The sequence below is a fragment of the Marmota monax genome, unplaced genomic scaffold (genome assembly GCF_021218885.2).
Source record: "Marmota monax isolate L192 unplaced genomic scaffold, Marmota_monax_Labrador192_F-V1.1 WCK01_AAM20220418_F8-fsc00006, whole genome shotgun sequence".
Taxonomy (NCBI): Eukaryota; Metazoa; Chordata; class Mammalia; order Rodentia; family Sciuridae; genus Marmota; species Marmota monax.
In genome coordinates, this window is record NW_026693712.1 from 18,932,895 (window position 1) to 18,954,475 (window position 21,581).

At 50.2% G+C, this 21,581-nt stretch overlaps 1 protein-coding gene across 3 annotated transcripts in view; it reads left to right on the plus strand.

Moving 5' to 3' along the window:
• The window catches only part of Nrg2 (neuregulin 2), a 184,192-nt gene that overhangs the window by 129,125 nt on the left and 33,486 nt on the right, over positions 1–21,581 (plus strand). For all 3 annotated transcript variants that reach the window (XM_058584286.1, XM_058584287.1, XM_046460482.2), the window contains exon 2: positions 16,456–16,627. In XM_058584286.1, coding sequence (XP_058440269.1) covers positions 16,456–16,627 — 172 coding nt within the window. The remainder of the gene's footprint in view (positions 1–16,455; positions 16,628–21,581) is intronic.

The window sequence follows — 21,581 nt, forward strand, 5'->3', positions numbered from 1 at the left end:
TAACGTCTACTTTGTACTAGTCAGCAGGCTAGACATGTTCCAATACTTCATCTCCATTAAATCCTCATAACAACCTGAAAGCAGGTGGTTCTGTCCCCATTCTACAGAGGAGATAACAGAGGCTTACTGAGGTTAAAGTCACACAGTATTTTCTGGAGGTGAGACTTTGGGTTTCAAATTAGCATGCTCCAGAAAACTATGCCCATCTTGCTGGATCTCTATCTCCCACTTGAGCTGTAACCGAAAAATGGCTTCAAAAGTTCACTGGACTGGAAGTTGATAAGCTTCAATTGTGGTTGACAGTCTTGCGGTATCTCTTCCCTATCCTGAATTTTTGTATAATGGGGTGGCTCGGGTGGAGGAGAGCAAGGCTTTGGTCTTTCTATTGGGAAAAGCCTAGGAATCAATGCTATCTATGTTTAGCACAGTAAAGAAAAGCAGCTAAAGAAATGGAAAGGGTGGGCTCTTCTCTGCCCAATGCCACTGAGCCACAGCCCTCGAGTGGGAGGTGGGCTTCTGAAGGGTGGGATGGGCTCCTAACCTGCAACCCAAGCAGATGCAAGATACTTCTTATCAAGATCAAAAATTTATGGATCTGGCTCAGATAGCCACTCCCCCACCCCTCCTTAGTTCCCCCTCCTTGCTCCCCCCACTTGTATACATCATATCTCTGGAAGCTTGAAAGGCTGGCTAAATAAGGATACCCTCCCAATGTCAGGGAGGTAGGAACTGAGCTGGTAGCAAGCCACTTGGTGGGCTTCAGCTGGTGGGAATCACCAGCACAGGAAATGAGTATGTCTGCTACAAAGGGCAGAGTACTCAGTGGAGCGGAAGAAGGATTATGAAGGGGAGATTCCATGGGCCTCTCAATTATCTGTTCCAGCATCTTCAACCCCTGTGAGAAAGTCCTTCCTAATGTCTTACTATAATATTTCCTGCTGTCTTTTTTTCCCTCTGGCCTCCTCGTGTTCTCTGGTTCCCTGTGGCCATTGGCTTGGAATGCCTTCTTTCAGGGACTTGGCTGATGAGCAGATACAAAACAGACTCAAGGCCTGGGCTAGAGGAATTTAGGGGACTTAAAATATTTTAGAATGAGGAAAGAGTAGAGGAGGGTCATGTTCCAAAACAAGATGTCAGGAGAAAGTACTATGGCAATGAGAACCAACAGTCTTATGTAACTAAAAGGGTCTGATTCAAACCCAGTAAGATGGGTGATTAAGATGACAGTGGCCTACAGGGTTAGAGAACTTTCCTCTCCCGCTTGTTCCACGCCAGCCTCATTACATCTCAGAGTGCCCCAGCTGGGGGGAACATGGGCACTGGACAGCAGCAGAGGGGGTCTTAGCCAGGACTAAGCCACATTTGTTTGAAAGATTGGGAGGTAAAGACATGAAAATATAAGCAAGTTATCTGCCAAAATCTTCAGCTGAGACGTGGGGAGAGTATCTGGAAAGTGGGAGAGAGGAGACATTAATTAATTGGCTCCCCCTGGTCCTTGACCACACACCCAGAGGTACCTCAGCTCCTCCTTTGCAAATAGCAGGAGGGGTAACCCCACCCACTCACACAGGAATTGTAGGGAAATGGGCTTCTCCCCTGCCTCAGCACGGGAGGGCTGGGTGGGGCAGAGGTGCAGGTGTGAGTCTTCATACATCATGACTCATGGAGAGTTCGTGGGGCTGACGCCTGATATCCCTACCAGGGACTGCCCCCCACAATTCCCTATTTCCCTTTATCTCAGGGGCATAGGATTGCCAGGGGTTGGGGAGTTTGGTTATAAATCCTTTAATGGTGTGGTGAAATGGCACAGCTGGACCAGGCAGCTGGGATCCACCCCTACCTTGCCTCAGTGTGACCTGGGACACTGGCCTTACTCTCTCAGGATCTCTGGAAATGTTCTCTGCTCTCAACTCTTACCTTGCACATGGTGAGATCAGAGTCTCAGTCTTCAGGCCCTGTGTCCCTGAGAACCCCCAGTACAGGAAAACTGTCATATTGGGAGGCAGGAAGATCTAGCCCCAAAGAAAATGATAACCCCAAGCTGTGTTGTTTAAAAGAGAGGTTTGGGATCAGATTCTATGTGTCCCTTGAAAGACCAGTCGGGGTTTGATGGAAATGTCCCCTCTGCCAGAACTCTCCTATTAACTGGGAATCTTTTATCTGCCTACAGGAGGACATGGGCAGGCCTTGGTCTTCACCAGAGTGTCCTGAGTGGGAAAGTGGGTGAGCATCATTAGCTGATGATGGTCTGGACATGTGTCATTTGAATTCCCTAGACACAAAGAAATCCTCACAAGATCTTCTTTCCCATCTTTCCCATCTCCTGCCTGTGCTAAAACTAATGCCCAGACTCCTAGAACAAACTCCCATCCTTAGGCTGCCCAGGGCTAGACCAGAGGTGGGATGTGCTCATATGCACGTGTCTGAGCCGCATCTGGAGGTTGGCAGACTCACCCACTGGCCTTGGCCCCTGGCTGACCTTGCTGAGCCTGGCACCTGGATCAGGTCTCCTGCTACTCTGGGGTACAGACTGCACCTCTGCTCTGGCTCTCTGGCACCTCAGGGATTCACGAGGAACAATAACAACAAGCAGGGAGTGACTCTGTACTTCCTGTGGTCTTTCATCCTAAAAGCTCAAAGCAGTTTACAGACCAGGACTCATCAGTCCTCTGCTCAGGTCCCAGGCATTAGGTATGGGTGAAGAGGGGACAGAGAGCTCTAGTCTTTCCATATCAGCATAGCAGTGGACCTGGGGTAGGACAGTGAGTCACCTGGGATGAGAGAATGGGGTGGCCAATAGGTCCAGAATAGAAGTAAAATTGGACTGTGGGCTTCAGGTGAGCTCCACCCAAGGACCTCTGACCTGTGTGGCTCTGTGAGCTGCTGAAGGAAGTAAGAGAAGCCTCATGGGAAGCAGAGATCCTTGGACTCCAAGATGATGCCTGTTACTGCACTCTGCTCTAGGCACCAGGAGCTTGATCTTGAGGGCAGTGGCAGAGTGGGGAGCATATGGAGGAAGAAGTGCTGGCCCAGAGTTAGCAGGCCCTTGCCCTGGCCTCAGAGTTGGCTTCAGAGATGGTGACACAGGCCTGCCCACTCCTTATTGCCCCTCTGCTATCTGGCCACCAGGCTGACCTGAGGGAGAGTTGATATAGGGAAGAGGGGCTTTTCATTTTTTAACTCTGGCAAAGTCTTCCGAAGCTTGAGACCTGGGCCCCATTTGAACTCCGTTCTCCTAGTGTTTTCCCTCCATGTCTGAGCGGGTGGTATACCTTTCATTATTTAGTGGGAGGCAGTGGCAGCCTACTTTCCCAGCATTCCTCCAGGCTTTGCGAACTCTATTCTTCGAGAACCTTCTATTCCTCAAGGCTTCACGAACTCCAGCCACATGGTAGCTACACAAACTGCACTTTTACTCACCTTTGTGTATTCAATTCTGCAAGTATTCATTCAGCTTCTACTATGGAATAACCCACAGTCCCCACCCTCAGGAAGCTCAGAGATAAAGATCCTTACACAACTCCCTATGACTAGAACTGAGTTTAAGGCCAGTGATAAATGTGCAGCGTGTGGTGAGGAGAGGGATTTGTTCTCCTGGGAGGAAATAGAACTTCACAGAGGAGTGACATCTGAGCTGATACTGGATGGCGACAGGAATTCACCAAGGAGAGAACAGGCCTTGCAGGAAGTGGGATCAAGTCCATGCCCAATGCACATGGGAGTTACTGAAAGCTTTCCTGCATGCCAGATTCAAAAGGTTTAGGTATTTTTTTTAACCACCTCCACTTTACAGACAGGAAAATTGAGGCAGGAGAAGTTCATGACTTGCTTGCAATCAACCATGAATTAGTGACAGAATGAGATCTTGAAATGAAGTCTGCCCCCTGCCCTGCCTCAGCCAAGCATGTCACCTGACTCCAGGCTCTTGCACATTCTATACCCCTCATGACATATCAGCAAGAGGCAGAGGATCCCCATGGATCCACTTATTGGAGTAGGCCCTCCCCATCAGACCAACCAGTCAGGTATTTACTTCTTGGGTTCTTCAGTTGCGAATGTGAGATACAAAGGGATACAGAAATGAGCAGATTGGGTTCCTGCCCTCACCAGAATCTGGCAAGATGACTATGGGGATCAGGTATGAACAGGAATTGTGGATGCTGACACAGGAGGGCAGCCCTGGGGCCCTGAGGCTGCACCAACAGGCAGGAGTTCCTAGGAAGATGGAAGTTACAATGATCAAATGGCCCATCCAGAAACCTAGCCCGGAGCTCGAGAGTGCAGCCAGATCTAACACTAAATTGGGTAGTTGTCTGGTCCTATGGAGTCCATTGTACAAAAGATGAATGTTTAACTTAGTGGAAACCTGATTTAAAGCACAAAGTGAAAATAGGCTTGAAATACAATGTCTTGAGCTCTAGCCCTGCAATACTAAATCAGAAATTGGGGGGGGTGGGGGCAGTAATTGTTTTAGAAAATCCCTGAGTTGACAATGACACTTGCTGCAATTTGAGAATCACTGATTTAGGCTGGGCACAGTGACACATCCCTGTAATCCCAGCTACCCAGGAGACAGGAGGATTGAAAGTTCAAGGCTAGCTGTGGCAACCTAGAAAGACCCTGTCTCAAAATAAAATTTAAAAAGCTGGGGATGTAGCTCAGTGGTTGAGCACCCCTGGGTTCAATCCCCAGCAATGAAGGATGAAGCAAAGAGAGAGAAAGAGCACCACTGACTGAGGTGGTAACCCCCTCTACAGATCATCCCACATAGTGCTCGAGCACGATGCCCCCAGGGGCTGCCACCTTGTGGAACAAGATAGACATGGGTCCCATTCTGGTTGCAGTTCTAACCATCAGGAGTGACTCAGGATGGAAGGAGAGAGTACTTCCAACCCAAGCAGTCTGAGGAGGCTTCAGGAAAAGATGGGGCTGAGACAAACTTGGTGGAATGAGAAAAGACCAGGGAGAAGGTCTGGGTCCTCAAACTGAAGCGACCATTTGAGCAGAGTGTGCAGGCTGGGAACCCAGTGGGGGGTGAGAAATAAAGTGCATTCCTGAGACTGTGCTGCCCAACATCGTGTATAGGAGGGAGAGACCACCGGAGCCACATGGATCTTCTGAATGTCAGGCTAGTGAGTTGACCTTCTCTGAACCTGCAGAGAGGAAGGGTTCTGAGTGGAGGGCAGCCTTGTCAGAGCTGCCCTTTAGGCATCCTTGGCCACCCCCCAGGGTGTGGAAAGACAGGCCAGGGGAGGGCTCCATCCAAAGCCCTTTAGTCATCCCACTGACCACTCAGGACATGGACTGGTGGTAAATGGGTAGGTGACCACAGACTGTGTCTGTTTCACTCCCCACCCAGAAACACTTTGCAAAGAACTCTGGAGCTTTGGGCCTGGCCAGGGGTCTGTGGCTTCTGGTATCAGACAAGACTCCATCTGAGCTGATAGTTCACTTCCCTCACTGTATAGATGGGGAAACTGAGGCTCAGAGAGGGAAGTCCACATATAAATGTAACAAAGGGCTTGGCAGAGATGGAGAAACTGGATTTCCACCTGTCTTGTCGGACCTAATGACTTCCCACCCAGGGAGAGAGGCAGCCCCACAAGGCACCCTTCCTCCCTAGTCACTGCCCCCTCGGCTCTTGCACCTTACAATGAGGTGGGTGGAATTTCTCCTGGTCCCTTGAAGGCACTGCAGTCTCCTTCCCACCTTATCCCTAGGAAGCTGTTCTTCCTTTTGCCTGGTGTACACTCTGCCTTCTCTGGGCCGACCCCCACTCATCCCTCAGTCCCAGCATAGGATTTGCTCCCCCTACAGCCCTCCTTGGCCCCTGGGATAAGGAGGAAGGGTCAGTGTGTCCTCTGTGCTGAGCAGCACCCCACACTACTGTCATAGGCCCATCCCCCGGTGACAGCATTGCCCTGCTAGTGAGGCTCTCCACTAGGGCCGAGGCCACATGCACAGGACCCTCAGCACTCAAATGTTCTGTGTTCTCAATCCATACCAGAGCAGGAATAAATGAAGACAGTCTCAAGCTACTTCAACTCCACATGTGGAGAGCTAGATAGCCCCTTCTCCTCTGAAGATCCACAGTTTCTTGGAAAGAAGCTTCTCTGGCTGGGCTTCCTGCCTGGTCTGGGGCCCCTGAGTAGTGGGCAGTGGTAGACTGAGCAAGAATAGTCTTTCTGTGAGGTCCCCGATTTCTGTCATCTGCTCTGCTATTCCGGGACACAAGCCTGTTGGGGCTGAGTGACGAGCTGGGGAAGAGTGTTGGGTGGGAAAAGGGCTCTGAGATTAGCTGTCAGGGGCCCCACCCTCCCCTGAGTGTTTGCAGCAGTCTGGATTCAGACTGCTTTAGGTGCCCTTCAGTCACAGCCCAGCCTTACGTCACTAATTCATTTGTTTAGCCTGTGATCAGTGAGCACCTACTCTGTCCAGACATCAGCAACACAGTGATACCCCCATCACATCCCCTCCCCAAGTTCCCCACAGTTTAGAAGGAAAAGAACCCAGTTTTCTCTGAGGTAAGAAGCCCCAGGAAGAGCTGGTGAAAGGCACAGGGAGTCTATGTGGGACAGAAACTGCTTCTGGCTGGGTGGATTAGAGAAGGCGGTAGCATCTGAGGAGATCTTAAGGGATTTAGATTAATAAAAGCTTCCAGTTATTAAGCTATCTCTCTGTTCCAGGCACTGTGCTAAGTTCTTGACATGAGTTGCGTCCATTTAATTCTCCCCACAATCTTAGAAGGTGGGTAGGATTGTCCCTGTTTCACAGTCAAGGAACTAAAGGCTCCGAGAGGTTAAGTAACTTGCCTAGTTATACAAGACTCTGGGCAGAGCCAGAATGCTCACCAAGGCCTGTCTGACTCTGAGCCTATAAGGCTGACCCTCTGGATTCTGCTTCCTGCGTGGGGAATGACATTTGATGGACACCTGAACATGGAACATGGAGGAAGGTCACAATATGCACATTTGGTCTACCTGGAATATAAGATTCTGAAAAAAGTGATAGGGGAAAATAGAGAGGGGTGTTTGAAAAGGGAACCCACTGACTGGCCCAGCAGTGTCCCCTGAGTTGCCTGGCTACCACAAAGGAAAGTAGCAGCATTTCTTCTATAGACATCAGGGAACCAAGGAAAGTTCCTGAATGGCAGAAGGCATAGAGGTAAATCTGCCCAATATTCCCTGCTGGCACAGTGGTCCTGGGGTGGGAACGGTGTGACCTGAACCAGGGCCTGGCAGATGGTGGAGGGTGTTGAGGGCAAGAGGCTTGGTGGAAGTAGAATGAACTTGACCTCTAAGGAAAGTCAAGAGAGAAATGGGATCGTCATAATGCCAAGGTGACTGAAAGAGGGCACCAGGAGGAAGAGCAATTTGGGGAGAGGAGATGGAGAAACTGGATTTCCACCTGTCATGTCGGAGCTAAGGACTTCCTACCCAGGGAGGGAGGCAGATTTCTGGACTGAGTTCTTTCCAGTCCCCTCAGCCTGGCCAGCCTGGACCACAAGGACTGCATCCCACTTCCAGCCCTGCCACAGTGCCTAGCCAGGGCTCTCTGTGCTTGCAGTTGGATTTGGAGGGACAGAGCCTAGTGAGCATGTGACTATTGCTTGCCTACACCAGACCTGCTAAAGCCTTTCCCTGAGGCCCAATGATGCTTAGAAGTGTTCTATTTTTATTTTATCTTAAAAATCCACATGAACTTGACATTCTACTACATTATGTGTTTGTTTGTTTTAATACAAATGTGCTGCTTTTCCTTACTAAAGAGCTCAGTAGACCCTCCAAAAAGAGGCCCAAGACCATCCGGTGGCTTCCCACACACTCCAGTTGAGGTGCCAGTCTTGTCCCCTTCCCACTACATTCCCCAAGACCCCGAGCTTCAGAAACAACTATCTCCAGCCTGGCTGAGGAGACAGGAAGTGCAAGTCTATTCCAAAGAGGACAGAAGCTCTGGGATCCCCTCCTCAGCCTTCTGTGGGTTCCCTGAGCAAGGATTGGCCTAGCCCACCTACTTCAGACATCTACACACTGGATTCTCCAGGGCCCAAGACTTTGGCCCAGAGCCCAGCTTTCCCCAGCAGGGATTGTAAGAGGGTTTGGGTAGATGGCAGTGGCCCTCCATCTCTGCTTCATCCCCAATTCTGCCCATGATCAAGTCAGAAGCTTCCATCTCTCCTTGGAGACCTTCCTCTCTTAAACAGGCAAAGTGTGGTTTGTAGATGAGTCCATTGAGGCTGAGAGGCTAAAATGCCTACTTAAGAGCAGACAGCTGAAAAATCGGGAGCCTGAGACAAAGACCTGAATCTCCATATCCTCAGCAGCCCGGCTGTTCTGTAATGGTGCTGCATCTTCCACATCTCATCTCTGTCAGATCTAGATGTCTGTGCCCGTGTCCCAACACTGGTAGGAACCCAGGAGACTATGGTATCTGCACGGTCACTGTACAACCTACCCAGCAACTGATGCTCTGCTCTGGGAGCCTATGCAGACATGGGTGCCACCCCTCACTCCCGAATCTCCACTGCTTGTGTACCTATGGCTCAGACATCAGGGGCTTGGCATCTCTGCCCCTGACTTTGGCAGAGCCCAAGAAGACCAGTGCTTCTCTCAAAATTCTGGCAGAGGGGCTGGCAGTGGTCATGGCTTTGGCTTTAGGGCCGGTGCCTTTCTTGCTTTCCCGTGGTAAAGTTGGGTGTCATTGGGTGGTGCTTCTGACTGGGCAGGCAAGGCTTTAAGGCAGGAATATTTCTGTTGGTCTTGGTGCTACTAAGTTTGTCTCCTCATCCTCCCCCCTCCTCATCCTCCTCTCCATGTTCTCCTGATACAGTGTCTGCCTTTAGTCCTCATCCCTACCAGTCCTGGCTCCTGTTCTCTACTTGCTACTGAAGTACCAGGCACCAGTGGCTTTCACTGATGCAGGGAAAGTGACTCTCTTTGAGCCTCTCTCCCTTCTCGGCCTCAGTAGAAGCCCAAAACTGAGGGCAGGGGCCGTATTGTCCTGTTTGGTGCCATATCCCTGGTGCCTGATGGGCACCTGGCACATCACAGAGCCTTTTGGGTGTGGATATTTGTTGGATGGATATAAAAAGACAAAGCAATCCCAGGCACCAGGCTGGGACTCATTGGCCAAGGATCTGTGGCCCAGAGAAAGCCAAAAGCCCAGCTGGGTGCACACTCCCTCTGGGAGGCCTGTCCCAGGAGCATCAGTGGGGCGGATACCTTACCACACTTCACAGATGAGTTCCCCTGTGCCCACTTAAACCAGCTGTGTTTTTAATTTTTTTTTTTTCCTTTCTTTCTTTCTCATTTGAACTTGGAGTCTGTAATTAACCTCCAATAGGTTGCAGTCACTTTGTAGGTGAGAGAGGATTGGGGAGGGGGCTGGGCTGCAGCCCGCTGGCCCAGGACAGTGTGAGACTTTGATGCCGGGCAGGCTGGCCGAATTGTCTCCAGGTGTTGCCCTGCAAAGGGGACTGCTCAGTCTTAGTCATGAGGTGAGGATCATTAACCCTTTTAAGAGCCCGCTGCCCCTGGCCCTGGTGGCTGGGAGGGAGACAGGGCCAGGTCTTCCCGGGCCAGGTTGCCCGGCCTCGTCCTGGGCGTCTGTCTTGCTCTCAGATCTCTGCAGTCTCCGCACTCACCGCCCACTGGAGAGGAATGAGGTCAGGCCGCTGGCACAGCGGCACCTCCTGGCCTGGGGGCTGGGATGTGGGGATCAGCGCTGGTTGTTGTTCTGTGTTGCTACTTTAATGAGGTGCTTTCTGGGGATTGCCTGTCAGGCGGAGACAGACCAGATGCCCTGGTTTGGCACCAGGGGACAGAAAGCAGAAGCCACCAGATACCTTGTGGCCCAAGCTGAGGCAACAGGGAATGTGTCCTCAGGTTTTATGGAACCTGTCACCGAGGGAAATCTGTTTGTGGAGACCTTCTTCTTGTTCTACTAAAGCTGCCAGAAGTGATCCCTGTACCCCCATGTTCGCACTCCAGAGAACCCTGGTTCTGCTGCTTAGTTAACACGGCTCCAGGAGGGTGAGAGCAGAACAAAGTAACATCTGGGCTTCCCAACCCAAGGAGTACGAGGCCTTGGTCTGAGGAGGACCTCCCATAGGCCTGCCTGAGCCATCAGTTTGCCACCTGCCCCTCCACCTCAGGAAATCAGGTGTCAGAGACAGCCAGGGGGAGGGTATTGAGAATTTCCCTCCCGCTTCTTATGCACACAGAGCTTCCTCTTGCTTTTATCTACAAACCTCATCTGTCCACTCTCCTGTGTTCTGGACCTTTCAGAGTCTCCTCTCTGCATAGGGAAATGTGCCTGGGCCCCCAGCTCTGCTGTTCCTCCCTTTGGCCACAAAGCTGAATTGATGGAGAAGTTTATTGCAGTATTGTTCATAGTAGCAAAACACTGAAGACAACTTACCAAATTCATCTGAACAATGGAATATTAGGCAGCCATCAAAATAATTTAGAGCTACATTTATTTCTAGGCCTGGAAAAATACTCTTGTAATGTGTCCACTGGGTGGGGGAGAAAGTGAATCTAAAGCATGTTAGAAATGTCTTGCAGGAGATATTTGAAAATATGAACAGTGGTTTTCTCTCTGGTGGTACTTTAATTGATTTAAATGTGTTTTTCTTTGTCCTTACTTGTATTGTGTAATTTTTCTACAATGAAAGTGTATTTGTTATGTAAAGAAACAATGACAGAGGGAGACAAGCTTAATTCCTGGAGGATTGGGGATGCTTACTCTATATATGGCTGGATCATTTCTGTCTGGGACAAAGCACGGGAGCTAGCACATAGTAGGCACTCAGTAAATACACATGGTATATTTATTCACGAGGTTACGTGCCTGCCCACTCTTGATTCAGCTATTGTCCTGACAGATCCTATCTATCTCAGGAAGCCTGTTCTGCTTAGTTCAGCTCTGGCCCCAAGACACTCTTGGGACCTGTTAGGATGCCCACACACTAACATGGCGTTCTGGGCCCTGGGCTGTAAGAAAGACTTGGTAATCCCAGGCCTAGATGAGAGAAGGTACCCAGGCTGGGGACTGGAGCTAAACCAGGTGCCCAAGGTCTGCTGTGTGACTAGCGTCTGAGCCTTGTCCCAGATGACCCCAAGGGTTGGTACTTGATCCAATGGCTGGAAGCCACAGGGGGAGAGGTGATGGTGGCTCAGATTAAGAAAGAGCTTAAAGTGCAGACAGTAAGATCAGGTCATTCCTCAATTTGTAAGCTGCTAATGCCTTCCCATCACACCTACAGAACAAATCCAGGGCCACTGAGGTCACTCCAGTCCTTGCTGCAAATGTCTGACAGGGCACTGGGCCCAGGAGTAAGGGTGTGGAGGTCCCCTGGGCATTGTTCCAAGGGCCATCTGGTTTGTGTTCTCTGTTCTGCCCTCTTAGCCACTGTCATTGCCTCCCCAAGGAAATTGGCTGAAAAAAAAATTCTACAAGGTTTACCTGCCTTAGCTTTCAGGTGGTTCTTCTGAGGAACCTTTAAGAGCTATAAAAGAAAACTTTTTGCAAAGAACATGGCATGATTCAAAAAAAAAAAATAAACAAAAGAATACGGCATGATTTAAATGTATGATTATTTTTGTCATCCTTTGATCAGTGCTGTCCAATAGAAATAAAATGTAATCTGCATGTGTAATTTAAATTTTTTCTGGTAAGCATGTAAAAAGTTTTTTTTTAAAAAAAAGCAAATCCAGACTTCTCATCCTGCCTTTCACAATCCCATGGAACTTGGGTCCCGTGTACCTCTCCACACTCCCCTCATTCCACCCTCACCTTTCACCCTCCTCCAGTCACATAGGCCTCTGTTAGACCCCTGAACTCACCAAGCTCATTCCTACCTTGGAGCCTTTATCCAGCTGATTATGGCTTCTCGCTTGCTGTTGGTGACTTGCTGAGTGTCTATGGCCTTCATGCAAAGTCAGGCTCCCCAGGAGCAGGACACATACCTGTCTTGTTCAGTACTATATACCCAGCACCAGAAGAGTGCCTGGCATGGGGTCGGTTGATTAAAAAGTATTAAATGAATGAATGGAGCCAAATCAGGTGCCCCTAGTGGGCAGGCACTTACACTCTTGAGTAAATATACCATATGTACTTACTGAGTGCCTACTGTGTGCTAGGTCCTGTGCTTTGTTCCAGACAGAAATGATCTAGATATATATGGAGTAATCATCCCCAACCCTCCAGGAACACCCAGATAGAAGCGAGTGAACTATCAAGAAGTCACTGTTGAGTCACACAGGGTCCTCACTAGGTCGGGTGGGCTCCTTATGATCTGAAATGTAATCCTGTGTTTTCCATGGGGTCAGAGAATGACTTTGGAGCCCCCAATTCCTCCGGCCCTCTGCATGAGGATCATGCCGCTGCTCATCTCTGTGTGATACACCCCCAGCCCATCACCACAACCACTAAGCAGTGGCCACTGGCTCAGTGCACAGTCTTGCACCAGAACTCAGTCAGGAAATGAGGTGGCAGAGTGAGCACTGCTTCTCCCACCAGGTGTCACCCTCCCCCTCCCCTATCTGGCTGGAAGTGAGGTGGCCCATGGTGGTTGGGACAGGGGATTCCCTGCTGTCAGAATTGCAAGAAAGGTCAACACACTTTCGAACCTGTGAAGAGCTCTCTGTGCCCCAGTTCACAAAAAGGAGCAGGGGGTTAGCTAGAGGTCATCCTAGACCACGAATTTAGATTACCAGGTAAAAACCAGAATTTGGAGCAAAGCCAGCTGCCCAGATGTGTTGTCTGTCGCCAGTTGTTGAGCTGTACGCTTACAACATGTGCACTTTTCTATGAGAAAGATACCCGGGAGCCTGTTAAAATCACCCGCCTGACTATCGTCACGGGTTCTGCTTCAGAATGCTCTGGATATGCCCCGGGCATCCACTGAAGTTTTGAAGCTCCCATGTGATTCACATCAGCATCTGGGTTTAAGCACTGAGATAAGGCGTGTCTGGGAACTCTGTAGTAGATGCAAGAGGGCAGGGTGCAGGGAAGGGAAGGGTGCTGAGGCAGGACTCCAATCTCACCTAGAAAAATGAAGTGTCTGAAAATCCAACAGATTGGTAGATTCATCGCTCATAAAATTCATCGCTCATAAAATGTCTGGATGAAAAAAATAAAAGAAAGATAAAAAACAAACAAAACAAAACAAAACAAAAGCTAGCATTTTAAAATGTGAGAAGCAGGTGACTGAGGGGGGAGTTGGAATATTGTAGCCAAAAGGTTAATAGCCTTAATATTTCTAAAGAGCTCTTAGAAATCAATAAAAAGATGAGCACTCAATAGGAAAACAGACTGCAGACATGAACAGGCAATTCCAGAAGAAGCAATACAATGGACCAATACACTTATGAAAAATGTTCAGCCTCATCAGTAATCAAATAAATGCAAATTACAACAACAAAGAGACGTTATCTTTTGCTTAGCTAATTGGCAGAGATGAAAGATATGATAATACCTCCTGGTGGTGAGGCTGTGGAAAAACAGGCCCCGTCATTCACTGGGGGAGTGCAGAGTGGAGCAGCATTTCCAGAGGGCAATTTGGCAGTTCATGAAGCTGAAAAGACTATATACCCTTAGATGCAGCCACTTTTAGGAAGATGGCCTTAGGAAAGAATTGTGGATAATAATAATAACAACAGCTGACCTTTACTGAATGCTCTGGGCATGCCAGGCTGTGTGTGCATTGTCTTCTACTCCTCACAGCCATCATCCCATGAGGTAGGAGCTATTATTTATTACCTGTATTTTATAGATGAGGAAACTGAGGTGTAGAAGTATTAAGTCAATGACCTAAGGACACAAAACTAATGAGTAGCAACACCTGGATTGGAACACAGGCAGTGTGGGTCCACTCTTACAGCTGTGTCCGTTGGTCGAGCAAGGAGATGAAACCACAAGGATGTTCCTCTGGGGATATTGGTGATGGGAGGTGGGGACATGTTGACTGCCTCACAACAGGATTCAGTTGCATACATTTTGATACATCCACACAGGAATATTATGCAAGGATGAAAAATGATTTGGTGGAAATATGCGTGTGAGTTCCAGGGTTTTATTTTTTTCATATATGCTTAGGAGATCTCTGAAAGGATATCAAAGGAACTGGTAAAATTAGTTGCCTCCTGGAAGGGCAACTGAATATCTGCTCTGAACCTAGAGGGGTGGGGTATGACTCAGTTTTAGATACTCTTTTACAGTTCTTAAACTTTGAATTGTGAATATATTATCTATTAAAATATATATTATATCTATAAATATATGCACATAGAAGTTATGTTACAGAACTTGTTCCACATAATTTTATTTCCTTGAAATGCTGTTAAGGGATCCAAGAAAAAAGTTTCAAGTTCCTTACTTAGATAATCTCACTGAAGTCAATAAAGACACTTCATTAGCCAAGTTCATCCCATGTTCCTCACAGAACATTTTTTCTCAAGTAATGTCTATTTTCAACTCCTCAGATACTTATGTCTCATAGAATTCAGTTTGGTAAATGTTATTATTAGTATTTAACAGCAAGGTGAAAGGATTACATTGTTTTCTTAAATGAGAGAAACGTGTTATTGGCCCTGATTCCATTTTGTTTAAAATTGTGTGTGTGTGTGTGTGTGTGTGTGTGTGTGTGTGTGTTTTCATTCTGAGTACTGGGATAATGGATGATTTTGTTTACTTCTTTTTACCCGACTATTTTTTAATTTTCTAAAATGAACAAAATTATTTCACAAGAATCATTGCTTAAGCCATTCTTTTTTGTGGTACTGGGTGTTGAACCCAGGTCCTCACACATCCTAGGCAAGCGCTCTAGGCTGTACCACTGAACTATGTCCCCAGCCCTAAGGAACATATTTTTAAATGTTTTCTTTTGAAGTTCCCTCTGTCCCTGGCACCTCATGCCCATTGACTTCTTACTGACAAGCAACAGCTCAGGGTTAAGTTCAAGGAGGTGCCTCCTACCTCTCACCAGCCCTCTCTGCCTGCCTTTCTCCAGAGCCAACACTGGCCCATTGTCAGAGCTCTGAGCTACCAAGAAAAGGACCAATGACCTAGACAGGGCCAGTCAGTCACCAGACACTTCCTGGCCCTCGAAGTCCCTCCCTTCTGCTATTGAAAAAATTTGAACCAGGGTCTCCAATCCTCAAAGAGAGATGAGGCTGCAAAAGTCGACACTAGCCTGCTCCCAGCCCGGCACATCACAGATTCAGACACTGAGGCTTTGGTCCCAACTCTGTGACTTCCTAGCTATGTGGCTTTGGGTCAAGTTTCTGAACCTCTGAGTCTCCTCTTTACCATCAATGTCAGTATGACACTTGTCTCACAGAGCTCAGGGACCAAATAAGAGTATGCACGGAAGTGCTGCGTGTCCTATAAAGGGCGACACTGATAGAATTTGTTATGTATCTCTGCAGGGAGTGCTGGCTGGCTTGCCCTCACCTACCTCAGAGCAGGGCACCTTTTTTCCCAGTTTTATTTTTAAGGCAGTAGGGAGAGGAGCTAGGAGGCAAAGCATTGGGCATGTGGAAACAGAATGTGTTTAAGAATAATGGGGATTGGTGGCTCTGTGGTAGAGCACTTGCCTAGCACGTGTGAGGCACTGGGTTCGATTCTCAGTACCACATAAAAAAATAAAATAAAGATAGTATGTCCAACTACAACTAAAATATATATTTAAAGGAAAAAAAGGATAATGGGAAAAGCCTCTCAGCTTGACGCTCACGGCTTTGCATCCTTGGTCGACCTGTGCCCACCAGCACAGTCCATGCCTAGTCACCCCACTCCTCCTTACCCATTTGACAGCCCATCCCAGTGGACCACACAAGATGTCCCACAGTGCTACCTCGGCCAGACTTCCCTCTCCGCATCTTCCAACCTCATCTTTCGCTCTTAGCTTAGCGAACCCCATTCCCAGGACAGGGATGACTCCTCTGGGCTCCATTGTTACCAGATTACCAAGACCCATGCTGTGATAGCAAAACCAGGTTCCTCGGCTAGGCTGGACTTCCTGGGAGCGCTAGCCAAGTCTGTCATCTTGGCCTGTCTGTGTCCTCTGGGACAGACCTAGGGCTTAGGGACAGTAGAGATCATGAGCCCTGGGGCCATGATATGGGTTGAACCCCAGTCCTTAGGGAAGTGACTTTACCCTTCTGAACCTCAGTTTTCCCATGTACAAATGGGTTTAAACACTTCAGTAAGCTCATGGGGTTATTGTGAAGATTTTATAAGCTCATATAAAGCTCCTAGTACCATCCGAAGTATGAAGGAAGCGGATCTCACTGCAGTCTCTAAATGCAGGCAAATTGAGCTAAGCAATGACAGCCAGGAGGGGTGACTTCCAGGCTCACCCTCCCCTCCCCAGCCCGAGGCCCTTAACTGCTTATGCTCGGTGCTGCCTCCACCGCCACCACACTCACGTGCTTGCCTTGTACCCCACAGCCACCCGGCCCAAGCTGAAGAAGATGAAGAGCCAAACAGGACAGGTGGGCGAGAAGCAGTCGCTGAAGTGTGAGGCAGCAGCCGGGAACCCCCAGCCCTCCTACCGCTGGTTCAAGGACGGCAAGGAGCTCAACCGCAGCCGAGACATCCGCATCAAATATGGCAATGGCAGGTGAGCAACATCAGCCCCACCCTCTGTCCCCTCCTTCTAAGAAGGAGGGCGGAGCTCAGGGATGCCCCAGGCCCAGCATGGAGCCAGTCCCAGCCCCTCTCTATGTTCCCCTTCCTTGCCACCCCCAGCCCCTCTCCTTGCAGTCTGGGTGGGCCCTTCTGGTGATGCTGAGTGGGTGAATTGCACACCACAGACAAGAATTAAGCAACCAATGTCTCTGGATGGTTGGAGGCAATTTGATTGTCGAGGTCAGCTTTAAATGTAGAATGTAGAAGTCCTTGCTTATCCCAAAAATTTCTCAAAAAACACAGCACAGTGTCCAAAAGCCCCCAAATCTGGTAATTTGGGGTGAAAGGCCCTGCTTCCAGAAAGCCTGTGGGAGATCACACAAGATGAGTGGCTGGTCTCTAAGCTCAGCTAGCTATCCCTTGTCAGAGAGCTTGGTAAGGAGAAAGGGTTTGGTTGGTGTGAGGGGAGTCTGAGCCTCCTAGGGTATGAGAATTTTCTTTAATCTTCAATCAGCGCTCCAGGGGATGGACTCAGAAGCTCCCCAAGTATCGGGCTGGGATTTAGTTTCTCATCCTTCTTGGGTTGATCAGGCAGGGGACTTCAGCACCAAAGGAGCCAGGATTCCAATGAGCAGCCCCCTCGTCTTTCTGCAGGCTAAACGGATTTTCCGCCTGACCTTGCTCTGTCAACCCTCTTAGCTAAGGAGCACCCCAGCATTCTCTGCCCCCACCTGCAGAGGAGCTTATAACTACTCCCTTCCTGGCTGTCATTTTTCTCCTCAACCCCCACCACATGCAAATGAAAAGGATTTTAGAGAATGTCCAGCTTCACCCACAACAGAAAGTTATGGAAGGAAAGCCCAGGCTCAGGCCACACCTGGTTTGCTGTGTGGCCCGGTATGCTTGCCTCCTCTGGGCCTCAGTGTTGGGAACCTGTGCAAGAGGTGGGAAGGGGACCACCAGATAGTCTCTGATTGTCCCATTCTCTGACTCTCCTTCCAAGAATAGAGGCAAAGATAGAACTGGTCACCTCAGAAAGTGGCCCAGGCAATCTGGCCCACAATAGAAAGTGATGGAAAGAAAGCCCGGGCTCAGGCCACACCTGATGTAATTTAAGAGAGGTTTGGTTTAGATCAAAGGTTTCTGTCTGACAGAATGTCACTTCCTAAGAAAACTGTGGTGGCTAGGGGAGGGGTGGAGGGTGTTCCCGTGTGTCCCCTGTCTACAGTGTTGTCAAGAAATTCAGGCCGCCCACTAGCTCACCTGAGGTCACCCCACCCTCTTCCCACTGCCAAGAGTGACTCCAAGCTAGAGAGGAGAATGAACAGACTTCTTGAAGCTGGGGCTGGTAGGACCCTGTCTCCCTCCCATCCTCTCTGTCTAGAAAATGGCCTCTCCCCTACTTCACTGAGAGCAGAAGTCAAGAGAGTGCTCATCCTCACCTCCCACATTACTCCCAAGCTCACCCCCCACTGCCCATCCCCAGCCCCTCACCCCATGCTGGCCCCGGGCTCCCTTGCACACTCGCTTTGGCCCCCGCCAGCTGCCTCCTGTCTCTGGTAACTTCAGCCTTTCTGTCCCTCCCTGCAAACTCATTACTGTCACTTCTCTTCTGAAGGCTTTCCTGCTGGGGTGCTGTCTCCTCATCCTCCTTCAGCTGTTTCCCCATCTCTCTTCTTCCCTCCACCACCAAGTGCAGTCGCCACCCTGCGGGAGTCTGACTTCTGTCCCCAGCCTCTCCATGGCTGAGGCCCTTGAGAGACCCCACTGACCTCTGGGCTGCCTAACCCCAGGCCTCCAGGCCTCCCGGCAGCCCTGACGCGGGCCATCTGCTCCCTTCACCCTGTGGGCTCCCTCTGTTCCTCCTGGGAGTCTGACCACTGAGATGCCATGATGCTGGCTTTCCTGTATGTTGGGCTTCACTCCTCCCGCTCTCCCTCTGGAGAGAGAGGCCCCAAGCCTCCATCTCCAGGCTTGATGGCTTTTTCCTCAAGAGTTCCAGACCCAGGCCACCAGCTCAGCATTAGACACCCCCCCCCAGTCACCTGCAGGTGTTTCAATTCCAAATACCCCAAGCCAGCCTCGCTACCCTGGCCTCTCCAGCCCAGCCTCTGCTTCCTGTGCTCCCTCTCAGCTGTGCGCACCCAGTCTGCCTGCTGCCCATCAGCTGCCCCCTTTGCCATCCCTGCAGGAAGTCCAGATATGGGGCGGGGGGCCGGGGGCGCCCTCTTCCCTGCCTGTGCATTTCTTTCCTGGCTTCTCTGCCTCCAGCTGCTTTTCGGCCACTCTCCACCCTCCGGGCTGCAGGCCTGCTGTGAAATCACTGCTGTGTGCCATGTGCACATCTTATCCGCTATGTGCCAGGCATCCTGCTAGAGGCTCGGGATACACTGGTGAATGAAACAACCGTGGCCCCTGCCTACAGGTGTCTCTAGTCCAGCTTCCAGTGTAGACCTGGGTAAAATCTCCTTCCTTTCTTCATGAAAAAAAATGGGCCTTAAACACCCAGTTTTGGAGGTCCACAGACCCCCGTGAGTGCCTACAGAGGATGATCTTTAACAGGGACACCTGTGATTGCTCATTTGTTACTTCCCGGATCAGGAGAACCTGCAACATGCTGGGTACAGCCTTAAGGCTCTTCAGAGCTTTCTGTCTGCACATCACTATTCCCCTGTTTCCTGACCCACTGCTCTCCTGACCCCTGGTCTTTACTTTCATGACACTGGTCTGTTCCCTATGCTTGTCCCTTCTGTCCCTGGCAAAGTTCTCCAAGGTCCAGTTTAAATGTCATGTCTCAGGGACATGTGCCCAAGCCCTCCAACTCTTGTCTCTTCCAACAGTGCCTTAGATATGGCTTCATTGCATTGTGGAGGGATCTGTCACTGCTAACGTGAGAGACACTCAAAGACTAGCCCCCCTTCACCCATTCTCCCCTGTGGACCTGGGCAGATCTAACTTCAGTGCTGAATTGATGAAAATCCTGTTGGGCCTCACCTCCTGGGTGGGGGACCCACTGTGTTGGGCAGGAGGACTTTGGGTTGCTCATCCTCTGAACCTGATGCTTCCTGGGTAAGCCTCAGTTTCATCTGACAAATGGGTGACCCAGTCCAGCCTGGTGAGGTCTTCCCCTGCGTATAGTAGGCCCCAGAGTCTGAAGTGTGCCCCGAGCCCCTACCTGTCAGAGCCTTATCCTTTGTGCTATTCTGAACCATCCTTGAGTCACCTGCCCTGCCTCTAGGATCCCAGAAGTGAGTCGCAAGTGGTGAAAAAGTGCACCTTAATTGGGAATTTCTGATTTCCTGTTACCAAGGGCTCCTCAGGAGGATTCTGATATTGCTGCTGCCACTTCTGCACGCTACCCACCCCCCTACTATACACATCTTACCTAGCATAGCGGCCAGGGACAGGAGGCTTCTTTCTGGAAAGCCCTTCTCTGTCCTCCCTGCCTGCCCTGCAGCAGCCTCCACAGCCTTCCTCGCATACGCTCCACCTGCCCAGGCTGTGCTCTGTCTTGGTGTCTCTGTTGGCCTGCAGAGACCTCCTCCCCATTGGTACTATCTGTCTCTGTGCCACCATGCTGCAGTATCTGACCCAGCCTTCCTGTGCCAGGAAAAAACTGCCCCCTCAAGCCCTGGGCGCAGGGCCCTCCCCTGGAGAACCGCGTGTTCCCTTATTTATGAGGGGCAGGCTAGAACAGGCCCCTCGGGCTGGCGGGGGGAGGCGCTGAGGAAAATGTGCAGCCGCCCAGATCCCATTCCTGCCAGCAGAGAACCAGCTGGGGAGGGTGGGGATGGGCACCCTTCTCGGGGCAGACCTGGGTCAGCACGGTGATGGGGCACCAGGAACAGATAGCATCCTGCTGCCCGGAAAGCCAGAAGAGCTGTGAGTCCTTAGGGACGACGGCAGCTGGAGCTCGCAGCGAGGACAGAGTATAGTGGTCCCAGCAACTGCCAGGCCTGGGAGACCCACTGAGCCCTCCTTCTCACCCCACCCAGAGTCTCTGTGTCTCTGGAGCCCACCTCCCTGAGAGCCATATGACCCCAGTAAACCAAGATGCCTGCAGCTGGCAAACCTGGAGAGTTGTCACCGCTTTTTCATTCCTCTAAGGGGCAGGGCTCTCCCGGAACCCTTCCTTCAAGTTCCAGCTTTCTCCCCTCAAAGCCCTGAGCTTCACTCGGTCTTGTCCTGCTACGTAAGATGTCATGCAAGGGAAACTCCCTTGAATGTGACTGTGAGTGACAAAGAGGGTCTGGCTCTTAGTCCCCTCAGGTGATCCCTGCCCTCCTTGTCCAGTGCCTCGAAGTGAGAGCAGCCTCGTCCCAGGGAAGCTGGGCTCTGTGGTGTCTAATTAGGCTAGAGCAGGGAAGGAGAAGCCTTCTCAGTCAGAGGGGCCTCCAGGGCTCTACTTAATGAAGGGAACAAACTTTAATTGACAGAAGAGGGTTGTGGGCAGGCACCAGGCCAAGGAGACAAAGACCTGCTCGAGCCAGGAAGGGTAGGGTATAGTCCAGCAGCTGTCACCACACTAGTGAGGACATCATCACAGCAATAGGCTCTGTTGACAAGACAGCTTTGCAGCACCTTCGTTTGGGAGTCTTGGGGTGAGGACATCTGGGAAGAGGTCTACCTTCAGAAGAAAAGCAAGTCCAGGAAAGAGGTCCCTAAAAGCATAGGCCTAGGTAGGGACTGTGGGCCAGTTTGCATCTCTATGGGCAAGCCTCTCTGTTCACCTGCCCTTGCCCTCCTTACCCCAACAGTGTCCTGGCTCTGTTTTGGCCCCTGGGGTTCAGGGCAGTGACAGCTCTACTACACCCTGTCCCATGAGCCACTTCCCCTCCAACCCACTACAAATATTCTGGGAATCTGTGTTTTTTGTTTATTCGTTTGTTTTGCTTTGTTTTTTAACTAATCACTAAAAAGAAGAGGAGACGACATCATGTAAAGAC